The sequence below is a fragment of the Amblyomma maculatum genome, chromosome 11 (genome assembly GCF_055883805.1).
Source record: "Amblyomma maculatum isolate TAMU_Amacu chromosome 11, ASM5588380v1, whole genome shotgun sequence".
Lineage (NCBI taxonomy): Eukaryota > Metazoa > Arthropoda > Arachnida > Ixodida > Ixodidae > Amblyomma > Amblyomma maculatum.
In genome coordinates, this window is record NC_139354.1 from 58,483,245 (window position 1) to 58,500,931 (window position 17,687).

The following is a 17,687-nucleotide window of genomic DNA, read 5'->3' on the forward strand; positions in this document are numbered from 1 at the left end:
ATGCTTATAGATAGAAGCTATTCCAAGTAACGTAGAGAAGCCCTTAAATGTTGCTGTGGTGAATGCTAAAAATAAGAAACCGAGAGATGACTGCTGAAGCAACCCCCCGAGAAATGTTTACCGAAATGTGATTAGCACCTGGATAAAAATGGGTCACTGGATGAGGCTGTCAGTGGGTATCAGGCTACGCCCTTTATGCGGTGGTAAACAGAGAGGCGCAGGACTTAGAATGATTACGTGTTAGAAAGCGAAACAAAAAATCGGCTTCTGTGTTTATAGAGATGTGAAGACGCTGTTTAGATCAGTTCTCTAATATATTTCAGTTGAAGAGAGGTTAACTGCTTTCTTCTGATTATAGTTTTCGCGTTGGTAGCAGCCCAAGGAGTTCTTACCGCTATCGCAGGTTTGTTTAAAGCTTAAAATTATCATTGCTGGGAACTAGCTTTATCACCTAAAACGAATGTTCCTGAGAGCGGCCTACTGATTTGCTGCCTTAAAGAGACTGGCCTATTGAGAAATGCACAATTTAAGGTTCAAATAAAATCAGGACACTCCATCCATTAAAAAAAACAGTCCTTACCAAGTGGCAACCACCATTCGTTAAATTGGTAAGCGCACTACAGTCGACAAGATGAAAAATAGAAAAATAATATTTCCTCTAGCGTTCGCCCTCCATACAAGTTTCGTGAACTAAAGACGTTCCTTGGAAGTGTCATTGAGTGTTTTTACGCTCATATATGTGTATATCCTGCCTGCAGGCATGGTTGTCTCCCTAATAAGATATGCGATCTTTCCACATAAAGTTTTGACATTAAAAGTTTACTGTACGTCACATCATCTTTTTACTTAAAGTTACTTGCTTCTGTCAGATCACGAAAGGCCAAACCAAATGAAAATGTGCCTTATGGCGCATTGCAGGACCGAAAACGAAATTTCGTAGATTCGATTCATAAGGACACTCCCCAACATTACAAATATTGAGGGCTAAGTCATTCACCAAAGCTGATAGCCTTAAGGACATCGCTTAATATAAAACTGGATCTAATGCTCCTTGTATTTATAGCGAAATCTAAATAGAACATGCTAGGAAAGCGAATGTGGAGCTCAGTTTGGTATCGGCCTTTGTTGACAGTTTGCCTCCCGCTGGTTTTGTGTGGATCTGAAAGCAGCAAGCGTAAGCATCATAAGCAATTCAAGATTTATATGTTAGGAAAGAAAAAGAAAACACTATCAGCTTTATGCTCAAACGGTACGGGCAGTCGGCTTGGTAAGATTGGAAAGGCCGGGCATAATGTTTAATTTGTCCCGGCAAAAGCAATTCATTTTCGCGTCATTTTGATAATCGGTTAACTTCTTATTCGCAATGTGTCACTGCTTCTTAGAAAATAATGAAACTTATAAAATGGGCGTTTATCAGTCCTCTGCTATCAATTCAATTATATATATGTATAATGTCTTCTTGATTTTTATTCCAACCCAGTCTGGGTTATGTTATTAAAACTTTATGTCCTTCGAGTGTAAATATCCTGAGCCCTATTTCTCGTGCCCGTACTAAATTCGATGCTACAAGATAAAAATGGGTCTCATTTTTTGTTGTATAGGCAGCTTTAAAAATCACAAACCCCTAACCCCTCAGCTAGTTTATCATAAATGTGTTTACATAGTGATCTAATCAAGAATTACTTTTTCAGTAACCGGCAGTGGAACTGTTGTTTTTCCGAGATTACTTCAAAGTCGCAGCAATGAAGGAGAAAAAATTATAGCAATCACAGAGGACTTTACACTGAACTTGAAAAAAACCTCCGTTGTGGACAAAGAGTGTTTACTTCGTACCTACCAAGGAGATGTCATGCAACACAATTACGTAAGCAAAAAAAAAAGAAGCATTTTAACGGTCATTTTCGCTTTTCCTCACCACCAAAAAAAAACAAAAGCACTTTCACGTATGATAAATGTTTCCGTCGAATATCAGCGAGCTCCTCTGCTGCATGAATTCGATTGCATTTCAATGCTTTGAATAACGTAAGGCAAGCCATACCACATGCAAGTACTTAATTTTGTCATCAGTTGGCTTCGCTAAGTAAAGAACGGAAATCAGGTGAATACGGGACGTTGACCGAAGTATATGCAGCCACTGATTGGAAAAACAAATGCCGAACTTGCTGCACCATTCGCGAATTTCTTGTTCTGGCCTAGTAGAAGTATTGTTATAAGCAAATGAGAAATTTTGTTTATTTAAGTCCATAATACATTGAGTTCAGTTCGGCCCTCTTAAAACGAATGAGCTTTAATGCAAACTATGATGCGCATAAGAGTTATGCATCGATACGTAAACTCGAATCCTTGACGACACAATGGGCTGGATGTGAGAGCACTCTGAAGTCGGCATTTCTGCAAACACCAAACATATTACTTAGCTTACTCTTCACGTTGACATCTATGTATGTGCAGTTATTTGTTTGAAAATCTTCGCTAAACCCGCAACTTACATTTTGGTGAATGTTATCGTCTTCAGTATTATACAGGTGTGTATTATCGTCTACAGTGCCTCTTGTGCTTACCGAAGGTATACCCAAAATTCATAATACATGAAGCAAAGTTTGTAGGCGCTGGTGATGATTTGGGATGTGTGCCATTTGTGCAATAGTAGATAAAGGTGGGCATAACAAGCAACAGTTCTTAATTCAGGAAGGTCACTCAATATTTTTGCAGGGACAGACGCGAGTTTCTAGCCTGTTTCTTGGAACTGTGCCATAATTCTCAGACTGTTGGATCTCTGGGCTTTATTAAAGTGCACATACAAACCGTCGTCGCAAGCCTGCAGTTTGTGAGGCCCTTCAAGATTGTACTGATATTTTCCGGTGTTCTTGTATTTAAGTCGAGAAGAAGCAGTTTATTGGGACATTGAGACATCTCTCTCATAAAGTTCTCATATTAAGATGCAAATATTCATATATGATGTATAATGCGAATCGGAAACGAGCAGGCATATATTTAAATTATTAAGTACAGGTCAATCAGGGCAGCGTAATGCTTACTTTTCATCCACGCCCAAATCCTTCAATGGTAAATTCCGTACTTGCAGAGCATAAATTATTTAATTTCAGTAAATAAAAATAGACTGAAACTTAATAGTCTCGAAAAGAAGAAGCAGTCATAACAAATGTCACCTTCACTCAGACAAAGAGCTCGTTGGCTGCGACATGTTACCTTTGCAGACACTGTAACTTATAATTTAATATTACACGTTTTTGGGCTGAAATAGCTTGGGTAAGAAATCAAGTTGTTTGAAAAATACATCATGGCAACCTACTGCTTACTAAATAAATATTTGTTCTCAACAATCTACACGATACAGGAGCCGTGGATCTAACCAACTGTAGGTAGCGAACTCTAGGAGCAGCACGAACGTATCACTTATTGGAGACTAAGTTTCAAGCTTTATTTAATTTAGTTCGCTTGTAAAAGATAAGACAGATAATTGAAAGATTTCCGCTGTATGAGGTGAGGGGAATGAAATGATCTAGCCTGAAACATCACTATACCGTGCCATTTTAGGTCGAGAATACTACCGCATACTATCAAAATTTACAGTGAAGATGCATTTCCTTTTCAGTTAGACGGTAGGGAGCTTGAAAAGCACCTGTATCAAGATTCCCAGTCGTTATCTTCAGTTATGGTGTATCAAGACAATGGACTCAAAGTGGTATGACATCAGCGCCCTCTTAAGACTTTTCTTTTTTTAAATATATATATGAATAAGGAATTATTATTGTCGTCTTTAATCCCTAAAGGCAGTTACTAATTGCTGTGAAAAATTTTAGGTTTTTGTTGTATTAGTATGCATTTATTATTTTTCGTTGTGTGTTAATATTTAGTATTCAAGATATAAATGAAGTAACTAATAATGTGCAGTCTGAAGGATTCAGAAGTCCCTAATGTTTTTGTATTGTTTTAGCTTGTACTTATTACACGTTTATTGACATTTCAGTATCGACTGTAAAAGCGTTTCCACAGCCAATGTCAAACCACAGTAATGCAGCCTGGTGTACAGTACATGCCAGCTGTGGATGCTTCTCTCAGGTGAAGCGTGAATCCTTGCAGCTCAGCTTTCGCGCAGAAATGGCGTTTTTTCGCCACTGTTTTTATTAAGTTACTTTGCGGCACTTGCGTGATTTCATCAGTAGTGGAATGCTCGCATCGTATGCGGGGGGGGGGGGGGGGGGGTCAAAACAAGATACACCGTTGTATGGCTGCTGCTTTAGCGATGAAACTGGTAGCGCAATCTAGTGCTGTTTGCATCACCTCTGTCACAACGAAAGGAGAGGCATTGTTTGATGGAAGGTTGTTGCAAACTTCACCAGATTGCGCTACTAGAGCCATCGTTAAACCAGCGACCACGCAGCGGTGTGTCCGGCTTTGCGCCCGCCGCATACGATCGGAGAGTTTGACTTCTGATCAAATCATGCATGTGCCAAACCAAATTTGGTATTAAACATAGTGAGGAACAAATGACATTTCTAAATATAGTGATGAACAAATGATATTTCTGTGCGAAATTTGCCTTCAAGGGTTCAGTGATTTAGCTGAGAGAACAATTCTACGGCACGCATGTAATTGTGTAACGCGCTGTAGTTCCTATTAAAATAACGCTTAACAGCAATGAAAAACCATGTCTTAAGGATTCATAATTCGTCCGAAATAATGCAGATGGTTTCTCAGTACTGAAGGTTGCTGTATTGCTTAGCTTCACGAGTTTCAATACTCTGAAGCCCGACTCATTCATGAGGACTGCAAAAAAGAAAGTGTTATATTGTTTTCCTGGCACATTTTAAAAAGCTATCTTGGCAATTGGAGGCGGCATTTTTTATGACCGTTAACGCGGCCAAAAGCAAAAAAAAAACGAAGATCAGTAGAGATGTAGCCATATTAGTAGCAAATCAGAGACAGCCTCGTTGAAAGGTTGATGACCTGCATTGAGCAGCGCGGGACTCCTCCTCGTTGCAACGCGCGCGTACGGTTGAAATTGGTTCAGTGCAAACAGACTATCTGAACCTATGTCGCGTTGCCCTAATCTGAATAGCAAACTACTTATGGAGCTTACCGCCATGTTCACCATTCAGAACAGCGGAAGCTAATAGCCTTCCCTGCAATGTCGCTAGGAGCATAAATATTTAGCGAGATCTTTCAGCACAAGAGAACAAAAGTCCCATTCATCATATATTTTTAGTCGTAACAGCTGGCCCGGATTGCAGCATGCGCCGCCAAATCATGTGTTGGTTACCGCGTGGTAGTCAAAACGTTGAGTAAGTGGAATGGCAGGTGAGTTTTGAGATGGTCTGAAATTCTTGTGGTTGGTAAGCAGGCAGAAGTGTGTCGGGGCCGCCGCTCGCAGACTTCACATGAATTATCAAACTTGTATGAGCGAGTGGGCGCCTGTGTGTGTCCTCCTAGTTCCCTTTTTCTTATGTCCGGTCAATCGCCCCTTCGTTCAAAATGATCGAAAGAATGGCTGGGAATCAAGCCAGCACCACGAGCCTTGAGGAGCTGGGACCGAGACCTTGGTCAAGACTTGCATATGACTCTTGATGACAGCTGGCCGAAGTTTAGCTTGAGATGTTTTTCGCTTGTGCCCGATAGCCGCGTAGGCGATGAAGTAGGCGAGGGCGGACATTTCACGATAAGGAGACTGCAACTCGTTGGCAGGGTGCGCAACGCATAGCTACTAGTAAAGCATGGCAAAAAAAAAGCAAATTGAGAGAACTGCTGAACAGTTGTGTATATTGTGACGGCATTAAAGGCTGCACTTTGCAGCTTCTGGTGGGGATCCTCAATGCTGCAGACGTGTAATGCCACTATCTTAATCACTAATACCATACCTTGTTCCACTCTTATCTCTTAGATACTAGTTGGTATACACCTGCATGCTGTAATATTAAGTGAAAGGCTACTGGCATGAATTGAAAATCGGGCTTGAACCACGCTTTACGAACGTGCCTACGCTGCCTTGGGGTAGCATGTGTAACCTGCGATACAGAGTTCCCAGTTTCGAATCTCATTACAGCCTTCCGCAAGCACAGCTATGGGGACTCTGCAACTACGTCAAAGTGCCGGCTACTTTGGGGTGCATGAAGCATGACAAAAGGCGGCAGGCGTATACAATCGGCTCATCGTTATTTCTTCTGGCTTGCATGACTGGAGCTGTGCTGTGCATAAAGAAATGCCGCCCGTGAAGACACTTGATTGTCTTCACTATTGTGGCCTCGCCGTGTCTCACAACCTTCCCACCAAATACCGTTATGTCAACCCACAAATACTACCTGCTAAAGGCATGCTTGAAATATTTTGCCCATAATGCCGACGCCAGGAGGGCCTGGGAATAGGAGACGTAAAACCGTTAGGTTGAAATAAATGGAGGAACATTTTGCAATTTCATCAGGCACCGAAGACTGCACCAAGTTGCTGATATAAAGGGCTGAGTACAGAAAGATGCCACCTGTAAAAACTGAAGTAAAATAAAAATATCTTCAGCCGCCTAGGAAAATCAGCGGAATGTAATATTGCCCAATGCTTGCGATTTGTACTTACTCTGAACGGTGGTCCCACATGGAAGGATTCAGGTCGCGTTATTGCCTGTAGCTTGTCGTCACGTCCGGCGCTCTTTTAACTATAAGAGTGTCTTTCCTAACTATGCTTGCCACATTGCTAATATTGAATTTCGCATTTATTTATTTACAAATACCTCAAAGGCCCCATTGAAGGGAGTGGTATATTCAGCACATGAAACTCTTGATGGATGGTCTGAATAATGATGGGTCAGTTTTCTCCAAGTTGGCATTTGGCAGGGCATTCTAATTTCTTGCTTACTGCACAGAAGAACGATGACAAATGTGCGGATGTCCACGCAGGAGGAAGGTAGACATCCTTATTATAATTTGAGTGGTCAGAAACGCGGCGGGCAGGAAGATAGTACAGTTTAGGAAAGGATGATAGTAAAACTTATGAACTAAACACAGCATAGTCATCTTTCGGCAGTTAGCTAAAATTGGCAAGTAAGAATTGCGTTTTTAAGCGGAAGCTTCACTACGCCAGCCAGCTCGAGCCTTCAGCGTCAGTGTCGGTGGGTGGAGGGTGAGATTAAAATCAGCCTGCCATGAGATTTGAATTCACGTTATCCCTATGGCACACAAGCACGTTCATGAAAGGAATGAAAATGGGTTCAATGTAGTATGTCGGTGAACTTTTATGCGTTCAACGGAACGCCGGTTGTGCTCGATGGTTGTGCTAGAGCATGATACGGGCAGGCGGTAACTGGTAGCTGACATGGCCGAGCACTAACTGGTCGTAAGGTTGCCTGGAATTGCGTTTGTCAAAAGCTGCCAATTTCCCGGGTCTATTCTTTCATATGGGAGGGTGATGTAAGAATCAACTTGCTAGATCCCTTTGCTTCACTATACCCCTAGGACACGCAGTCGCATCCATACGGCTTGGTTAAAGCGGGACTTTATATATGGGCTGATAGCTTACACTTTCGTATCATACCATTAAAGGATGCGTTCGGCCACAGGCGTGGCAAGGCAAAAGCTTCTGTCTAGGTTTATTCAGAGCTAAGTCACAACTAACGTTTAGTTCAGTGAGACTAACGTTATAAGAATAAGTAAAGGAAAGGAATCAAAGAGCGCAATTTTCTACTGCTTCGAGAGAAGCTGGAAGATTATTATGGTGAGGGTCCCAAATAGCGCAAGCGTAAGTATTCTTTAAAGCTTCAAGTTGGGCTAGTTGGCAATTTCTTGTTAGAATCATTTTGTTAGCGGTAAAAAAACGAACACAAAAAACACGAAACACAAAGGACACCCGCTAGCGGGTGTCCTTTGTGTTTTGTGTTCTTTGTGTTCGTTTTTTTACCGCTAACAAAATGATTCCAACAAGCGTGTTCTAGTTTGGGACGAGTAAGTGTTTAATAGGTTGGGGACTTCACTGATGGGGGCGCTTGCCGTTCGGTTCGACGGAAGTAACCGAGAAGACGATTTGCTTTTTTAGTGATTTAATTTACGAGAGAAGACCATCTTATATTGCATGCTAGGTGAATGCTTATATATTTTTAGGTTATTACAAAAATGATTACAGTATCTCCTATAGGTTAGCTAAGATGGTTGTGAATGATGTCATTGGAATGATAGGAATTTACTTCACATTCAAGGACATCAACCGGGTTTTACACTACTCTAGTACTCGATTGATGTCACGCTAAAGAAGCACGAGGTCAATGTTTTTAGTTATAGTGTGATGAATGACGCAGACGTCTGCAACAATGCGATTGTTAGAATAAATATTTGAAGGCAGATCGCTTATATATATATTCAGTTCAGTTCAGGCGTTCAGTCGTGTCCGACTCTTCGTGACCCTATGGACCATGTCACGCCACGCTTTCCGGTCTCTCACTATCTTCTTAACATCACATAGCTTCATCTGCAATGCCTCGAGAATGCCATCTAACCATCGCGTTCGCTGCCTACCCCTTCTCCGGCGACCCTCAACCTTTCCCAACATAAAATCTTTCTCCAGCGACTCCTCTCTTCTCATCAGATGACCAAAGTAGCTGAGCTTTAACTTTAGAATTTGACCCTCCAATGAGCAGTCAGGGTTTATGGTTGACAATATCGACTGATTTGATCTTCTGGCAGTCCAAGGAACTCTTAAGAGTCTTCGCCAGCACCACAATTCAAACGCGTCAATTCTTCGGCGGTCAGCCTTTTTCACAGTCCAACTCTCGCATCCATACATCACAACTGGAAAGACCATAGCACGGGTTATACGGATCTTGGTTGGCAGACTAATGTCTCTGCTCTTTAGTAGGCGGTCAAGGCTATTCATTGCTCTCTTTCCCAGAAGCAGGCGTCTCCTAATTTCATGGCTGCAGTCTCCTTCCGAGGTAATCTTGGCGCCCAAGAACAGAAAATCTGTCACAGCTTCCACTTCTTGTCCATTGATGCTCCAGGACTTGATAGGGCAAGACGCCATGATCTTCGTCTTTTTAATGTTCAGTTTAAGCCCAAACTTCTCACTCTCTTCTTGTACGCGCATCAGAAGTCTCTTGAGTTCCACTTCACTTTCTGCCATTAAAGTGGTATCATCCGCATATCTAAGGTTGTTGATACGTTTTCCAGCAATCTTCACTCCAGCTGAAGACTCGTCCAGACCGGCCTTTCTCATGATGCACTCTGAATATAGGTTAAATAGGCAGGGCGACAGTATGCAGCCTTGCCTCACCCCTTTCTCAATCGGAAACCAATCAGTAAGACCATGCCCAGTTCTGACTGTGGCCTCTTGCCCTTCATAAAGGTTCCTGAGGAGACAGATGAGGTGAATTGGAACTCCCATCTCTTGGAGAGCTTGCCACAATCTGCTGTGATCTACGCAGTCAAACGCTTTCGCATAATCAATTAAGCAGAAGTAAATGGGTTTCTGGAACTCTCTTGCTTTTTCCATGATCCAGCGAAGGTTGGCAATTTGGTCTCTAGTTCCTCTGCCCTTGCGAAACCCAGCTTGCACGTCCGGAAGCTCCCGATCCACATACTGCTGCAGCCTACCTTGCAGGATTTTTAACATCACCTTGCTAGCATGCGAAATAAGCGCGATCGTGCGGTAGTTGGAACAATCTTTGGCACTGCCTTTCTTTGGAATGGGGATGTAAACTGACCTCCTCCAATCCTGTGGCCACTGCAGGGTTGTCCAAATCTTTTGACATAATGTATGCAGTGTGTTAACAGCGTCGTGGTTGAGGTTTTGAAGCAACTCAGCTGGAATACCATCAATTCCGCTAGCTTTGTTCTTAGCAAGGCTGGCTAAGGCCCATTCAACTTCACTCTTCAGGATGCCCGGCTCGAGATCAGTAATCACAACCGGCTTATGTTGGGTTTGCACATCAGGGTCCTTCTTGTACAGTTCTTCTGTGTATTCCTGCCACCTCTTCTTTATCTCTGAGGCTTCAGTGAGGTCCTTGCCTCGTTTGTCCTTGATCACGCCCAGCTTAGCACAGAAGCTTCCTTTGATATCTTTGATTGTCTTATACAGAGCTCTTGTGTTCCTTAATTGGCTGTTGTCCTCAACTGCTTGACACTGTATGTTCAGGAAGGCATTCTTATCTCTCCTTGCTATTTTCTGAAAATCCGCATTGAGAACCTTGTATCTTTCTCTTTCCCCCATACCTTTTGCCATCCTCCTTTCCTCAGCTATTTGCAAAGCCTCTTCAGATAACCAGTTTGCTTTTTTGCATTTCTTTTGCTTTGGAACTACCTTAGTAGCAACTTCTTGTATTATATCACGAACATCAGTCCACATCTCTTCGGGCTCTTTGTCTTCTAGATCTAATTCTTGAAATCGATTCCTCACTTCCACAGCATATTCTAATGGAATCTGGTCCAGATCATACCTGAAAGGCCTTCTAGTTTTCTGCGTTTTCCTCAATCGAAGCTTAATCTTGGCAACAAGAAGCTGATGATCGGTGCCACAATCGGCCCCAGGGCTTGTTTTTACTGCTTGTATAGCGCTTCTCCATCTCTGCCGGCAAATAATATAATCGATCTGATTCCTGTACAGACCGTCCGGTGAAATCCATGTGTATAGGCGCCTCTTGTGCTGTTGAAAATGAGTATTCGCTATGGTCAGGTTGTTTTCTTGACAGAACTCTACTAGCCTCTGCCCAGCTTCATTTGGCTCACCAAGACCGAACTTGCCTGTAATTCCGGATATTTCTTCACTCCCGACCTTAGCATTCCAGTCTCCTATGAGAAAAACGACGTCTGATGATGGGGTGCGGTCTAAAAGGCATTGTAGGTCCGCATAAAATCTTTCAACGTCAGCTTCTTCAGCAGCAGTGGTCGGTGCATAGACTTGGATAACTGTTATGTTGAAAGGGTGACCTTGGATCCGAAGTGAAATCATTCGGTCGTTTTTGGGGTTGTACCCTAGCACTGCTTTGCCCATTCTTCTGTTTACAATGAGAGCGACCCCATTCCTTCTCTTGGATTCGTGCCCACAATAAAAGACATAATGGTCGCCGGAGTTAAATTCTCCCATTCCGCTCCACTTGAGTTTATATATAAATATATATATATATATATATATATATATATATATATATATATATATATATATATATATATATATATATATATATATATATATATATATATATATATATACGACAACGAAGAGGCCCCAGAATGAATGGTGGCCTGGGGTACCCCAGACGTAACAGAACAATAAGATGACCGTTTGTTTGCCGTGAACGAACAGCTCTCTAATAGTTAGCAAGCTGCAAATCCAATTATAAACAGGTTTGTTAATGTTTAGGCGCTGACGTTTTAGGAAAATTCGTTTGTGGAGACCACACAGTTCACAAAAGAGCGTTGGCGTGGAAATGCCATATATTCGTTAACTATTGGGGCTCTATGAATCTGCCATTTGCGGCAGAGTGGGCACATTGCATAACGCAATTTTAAAAATATACTAAAAGTTTTGCTTTTGCACCAGTGACATCTGTGCAATTTAGGGACGCTACCCTGCGAGCTTTGCTTCACTTAGTATATACCTTCAGTTTCTATTTGAAGCCTTTTTTCGGTGTCTTGTACTTAGATCGCAAAGCTATGCTAAAAATAACTAATTTCCTGTATATCTCACTTATGCTTTGAAGACATATTGATGTGATATGTACAAGATGAAAATATTAAACTTTCGAGCGCTTACAATTATGGGTAGAAAAAATTGTGCATTGAAGTTAGTGATGCGGCAGAGATACTCTGAAGACAAACATTGTTTATCTCTTTTAAACAGAAAGGCTTCCTGGGCCCAAATTTGAGAATAAAACCACTGCACGGACAACAAAAAACATCCGATAGCAATGTTCCGCATATACTTTATGAGCACGCTCTAGACAATACATCGCTAGGATTCAGAGGTAAGCACACTTTATTTAAAACTTGGTTTCAATGGCCTTTCCCTTTAGACCGTTTGATCAAAGGGCCTTTGTCTACAACGACATGCGAATTTGCAAATTTTGATGCGGAGAAGCGTAAAAAAACAACTTAAGGGAATCGCTATTTCTAGGAAACGAATTAAGAACAGGTTATTCAATAGGAGGAATGTCAGAAGGAAAGTAATCTTCAAGTGTTTATATAATGAGCTTTCCCAAGAAAAAGGCAACGAATGCCAAAGTTAATTACAGTGCATCAGTGCAACTGACGCTCAAGGGCCATTTGTTCCTTCTTTACAAAATACACTAAAAGCAGCAGCTGCTCAGAGAATATTCCGTCCTTCTACTTTAATTATAAATCCCGGGCAGATAATTGCCACAGGTCAACGTTCCAGATTTTTTGAAGTAATATATAGAAACTAGCGGATAACATGACATCCTCTATAATAATGAGGCGTTACGTCTACTACTGTCCAGCCAGTGCCTTGTTGGTATATTCTGGACCGGCAATGGAGCAGAAGGGAGTTCACATAATATCATCTAGAGTCCATGCAGCTAGTACAACGTAATGATTAAGAGTTCGCATGGCCTGTTTTCTATTTATATCTTTGAGCGCTTGTCCAAAATTATGTTGAAGAAAAATGCTCCTTGTGGCGCAGTTGGTCAAGGCAATAATTTGCAGCATAAGTGGTTTTTGACGTTGTTTGTATAGAATAAAAAGCTCAAACAATTGATGAAGTTGAAGATGCGAGTTTATTAGAGAATTCAAACAAAGATACAAGCATATGCCGCGAGAGGCCCCATGGTACAAGACGGCAGGTCTGGTACCATGCATAATGTCTGGCGCCGCACATTTACCACGCGTTGACCGCTCCCTTGCCCCAGGGGATCACTAGTAACCCGACAGTATAAATTTAGAGCTAGCTCGTGAGTCGCCTCTTTAGCAGTGACTGCAGCATGCGCCGGTGTCTAGGTCAACCTATTTCACGTCCCAACGTTCCGCCTGTCTAGAATCTATGCCTGGCTAAAGATCCCCAGACAAATCCAGGTGTCCACAGAAAAACGTGTCGCACCTATTGACGCTTTCCTTTCCTGCAAGCCTATTCAAACTTATTTAAATACGTGCCGCTTTCAGAAAGCGGTATTCTAGCACGCCACAAAGGCAAATGTGTTGGAGAGATTGCTTTGGCCGTAGAATGCCGTTTCCGCATCCCAGAACTCGTATCGGCCAAGAAACGGCCAAACGTTTTAGACAATTCATACCCGGGGCCGTTGTTAAGTCGAACATCCTGTTACATTTGCGCGCATAATTTTGACTGACCATTTTCTTTCCCTTTGGTGCTAGCGCTTCGATTTGTGCTTATGCATGGTATTGAGCCGGACAAACCACTGTATTACAGGACGCTTTTCACTCTCCCTGCAGTCGTCTACTCCGTGTTCTTCTCTTCGCGCTAACACACACGTTACAACAAAATAAATAGCCTATCTAGCAAATCTTTAGGTAATAGCCTGGAACAAAGATACCTTGGAGTGATTTGTGTGCCTATATTCTATCGCACTCAATTCCTACCTGTTAGCTTTGCGAGTACTGCAGTAAGTTTAAAAGCTCCCTTTGTCACTATAATTTACAAATAAGTTTCAAAAGCTGCTCTTGGGGTCCAGTCGGATATAATTAGGTAAGCCCCTGAGTACGCGTTCGTAGTGGTTTCCTCCTCGTGGTCATGAAGTGTACTATTAATGCTCGTCATCGCACTGGCCGTGACCAAGTCATGCGGTTGGGATGGTGTTGTCTGAAGTGGCGTAGCGACCACATTTTAATTTTCTTTGTGCGAGCGAAAACAGGTGTCTAGTTAAAAGCCTCTTTTATTGCCGAGGCTTCGGTTTTCCTGGAGCGAACCTGATAAATTTTGTGTTGCGAAGAAGGGTTATGTAATTCCCATTTTCGCGTGCTCTGCGTACAATAATAAATAGCATTAATTAGTAAATATTCAGTTAGGAGAGCAAAATTCTACTCCGTGCGTTATGCGCAATCACACGCGCATTGCGACAAGATAAACTGACGCATAGGTCACTAAATGAACTCCATCCAGGTGTGGCCCGAATGGTCGAAATGCATAACCGAAAATTGCCTTCCAAATGTTTCTCCTGGGTGCGCAGCACGGCTGCCTTCATATAATAAATTGACCGATATTTTTTAACGTACTGAGTACCGTCATATTAGTACGTGCAATGTCAGGTATCACTGTACTTCACCTCGCAAAGCACCTCCAAGAATGCAGACTGGGTTTACTACATTCGCTTTTGTTCAGCCAGGCGTATTTCGCTAAAGCTCAGAGCTAATGCAGATTAGTTACTAGCATGATGGTTGCTCGCTGTCGTATAAAAAAAAAACGCGCATGCGTGGTTTTCAGAGAACTAGAAGATCTGATACGTGCTTGTGTGATGACAAAACTTCATGACGTGAAGGGAGAACACAAGAAAGGGGGCACTGGTCCACATATGTTTGAAAAGAAGAATCAATTTTGATAATTAGTCCTTAATGGAGAGCACAAATTGCATGAAGTCCGGCCGTTCATAATGCGCAAGATATTGGCGATGGGATTTCCGTACAATCATTATAAAGGAAATAAAGATTCTTGTAATGAATGAGTATTGTTGAGTTGAAATATTATTGCAATATATTGTAATGAATATTTGTATATGTATATAGGTATTATTGACATATACTGCAATGAATGAGTAGTTTTGATGAATTGAAAAAAAGATTATACGCAGATGACTAAAGTAATGTTCAACAGCCTAAGTGAAAATGACTGATATTGCTTATTGGACTCAGCACTTTCGTATTACAAAGTGCTTATATCAGGTTTTGCTTTCTACTTTATCTGCCAAAGCACCTCTCAGAATGCATACTCCGCTTACCACAATCGACTTTGTGCAGCCAGACCTCTTCCGAGTAGTCTCAGAGCTAACGAAGACTAGTTACTATGACAACGCAAAGGGCTATGAAACTAAAATGGTAGATGCACCCTTAATAGTTAGTGTGCGAAGTGGGTGAAAGTATTTAATTGAGTTAATGATATTCCAGTACAAGTCAAGAAGAAGTAGATATGGGCAGAGCATGTAGTGCTAACATAGAATAACTAACCGTCGAGGAGGGTAAGAAATCGGATTCCGAGAGAAACAAAATGTAGTAAGGGGAGCCAGAAAGTTAGGTGGGTGAATGAGGTTAAGAAGTCCACAGAGGCTAAGTGAATGCAGCTAGCTAGCACAGGACCGGGCTAATTAGGAAATATATGAGAGAAGCCTATGACTTGAAATGGGTATAATATAGCTGATGATGATAATGAGCGTTGACCGTGTGCGTACAAAATCTCCCTTTACACGGTTTTATATTGGTCCATAACGCCTACAGTGGTTATGCTGGCTGATATATGATGCGGGTTCTTTTTCAATTGAATTCAATTTACCAATAGAATCAGCCTGATATCAATACTGATCACTTTATTGATATCCTTCCTGCGAGCAATTTTTCTTTGTTCAAAACTGAGCTCATCGAATTTGGAGCCATATGAGCTATTTTGCATCTCAATACATATTCGTATAAAATGATGTGATGTATAGGTGACGCAGAAAATACGTGCGCAAATAAAATGCTATTTGCTTTATGCAGTGACTTTCCATGGGGCAAGCCACAGTTTTTGCCACAGCTCTCACATTTTCGAACGGAAGCTACATGAAAGTGCTGCACATAAATTGGTCTCTGGTTTTGGTTTCAGGTGTTGAGGCCATGAAGGCGAGACTACCCCTTTCTGAGCGACAGAACAACCATGAACGTAAGTCACGTTGTACCATTTGAGGCATCACAGATCACTGAGTACCATGTTCTTCTTTTCTATGTTTAAGAGGTCCAGTTCCCAGATGTTGTTTATGTTGAATTACTGTTAATCGTCGACACGTACTTAGCAAGTAAATTTGTAGATGTGCAAGATCTGCTGGACTACTTTATTATCACGCTCAATGCGGTAAGTGGCTCAGATTAACATTTACCAATTTCATTTGCCGCGAATAATTGCCTCTGCCCCGTATGACCAGTTGCCTTAGTGAGTGAAAACCTACTGGAATTTCAGAAGAAAGTGTGGAGCACTGCTGTGAACTAGAGTTAGAAAAGCGATTATAAATAAAAGAATAAAAAAAAACAAGCTGAAGTAAAATTAAAATTTGAAAATAAGTAAACAAAAAATCTAAAATAAATTTACAAATGTAAAGATTGTAAAAAGTTGTAGTAACGCTAGCGCGTTCATATTTTACAAATGCAGCTTAAGCAGTGGCATGTTTTCCTTAGCCCTCCAATGCCGCCACCTTTTAATGCGAATGCACAATTGCACGAGGTCTTATCGGGCCTTAAGGATGTGCGTGGCTTGACCTTGAATGTGATATAACCACATCAAGCAGCAATAGTTCAACACTAGTCAAGCACCAAATAGTGTTCGAATCACGGGCCCAAAGGAGGCTGCCCCAAGGAGGTGGGGAGGGGCCGCCCACCCGGTGAATTCAACAGGTGTGTGGATGGACGCTAACAGCATTCCTCTTTCTTAAGCCTCGGGGTACAGGTCGTTTATCTGATTAGGAAGACAACAGTATTGTCTCGCGCGTGTGACGGCAGTGACTGAGCCCCGATGCGTTGCGACTGGCATTTTCTGCGCGCCATGATATACTACATAGACACACGGCGTGATTACTACGGCACGTTAAACCACGCTAGAATCCTGGGTGAGCAGAGTCCGAATTTCTCAGCCAAAAATCGCGCCGTGCCCGGCGTGCTGAGTTGGAACGGGAGAGAACATGCCGTAAACGTGGATAAGTTGCCTGATGTGTGTATGTCCTAGAACGTAACCAGATCGAAACTTAAACAAAAAGAAATTGCCGACCAACGCCTGAACTAAATTAAACAGTGCTTTAGCACGTCAAACACGGTCTAACTTTAGTTGAAACATTCATATTTGTACATTCCTTTTTCCTTGATCTTTCCTTAAGGCGCAGTTCTGGTGCCCTGCCAGAAGTGTAACACATACTGCATCCTTCCTTTCTTATAAATGAATGGGCAATTTTTTAGAACAAAATTGCGGAGCTTCGCTAATATTAGTACTCACTGTTTGCCTGGTCTACCGAATCTAGCATTCGCTCAAGCCACTTCGTTTTTGAAGAACGGCATTCGTAATGGGGCTCCCTAGATTACCCCTCTCCAGTCCTGCTCACCACAGCAGCGCGTGCACGCGTGATGTGCGCGACTTGAAACACCTGTGGTTCTTTAAGGTACCATTACAGCTACAGCTCTAAATGTGAAAAGTGGAGCGAACTTTCTACTCGCATTTACATACTAAGTATTAATTTTTCGTGCGCTATAATTATTAGGTTGAAGGTGCGGATATATATATATATATATATATATATATATATATATATATATATATATATATATATATATATATATATATATATATATATATATATATATGAGCATGTCGCGCCATCCGAGCGATAGTTCGTTAATCAAACGGGAATACTGTGTGTGCCAACGAAGCTGCGCAGATGTTTTGATGGCGAGATGACGATGGAGTAAAAAAAAATTCTACTGCACGACAACGGTTTGTTGGCAAAACGAAAATATTTGAAAACACAACAACGAAGCGATGTGTTAGCAAGATAGTCT

The 17,687-nt window shown here is 41.8% G+C and overlaps 1 protein-coding gene across 1 annotated transcript in view; it reads left to right on the forward strand.

Annotated features, from left to right (window-relative positions):
- The first annotated feature begins 1,077 nt into the window (after nucleotides 1–1,077).
- Nucleotides 1,078–17,687, forward strand: part of LOC146173885 (venom metalloproteinase BumaMPs1-like) — a 51,757-nt gene continuing 35,147 nt past the window's right edge. The window contains exons 1-6 of the mRNA XM_084585289.1: nucleotides 1,078–1,174; nucleotides 1,692–1,864; nucleotides 3,617–3,706; nucleotides 11,836–11,959; nucleotides 15,754–15,810; nucleotides 15,881–15,999. Of these exons, the coding sequence (XP_084441415.1) occupies nucleotides 1,081–1,174; nucleotides 1,692–1,864; nucleotides 3,617–3,706; nucleotides 11,836–11,959; nucleotides 15,754–15,810; nucleotides 15,881–15,999 (657 nt within the window). The 5' untranslated portion in view covers nucleotides 1,078–1,080. The remainder of the gene's footprint in view (nucleotides 1,175–1,691; nucleotides 1,865–3,616; nucleotides 3,707–11,835; nucleotides 11,960–15,753; nucleotides 15,811–15,880; nucleotides 16,000–17,687) is intronic.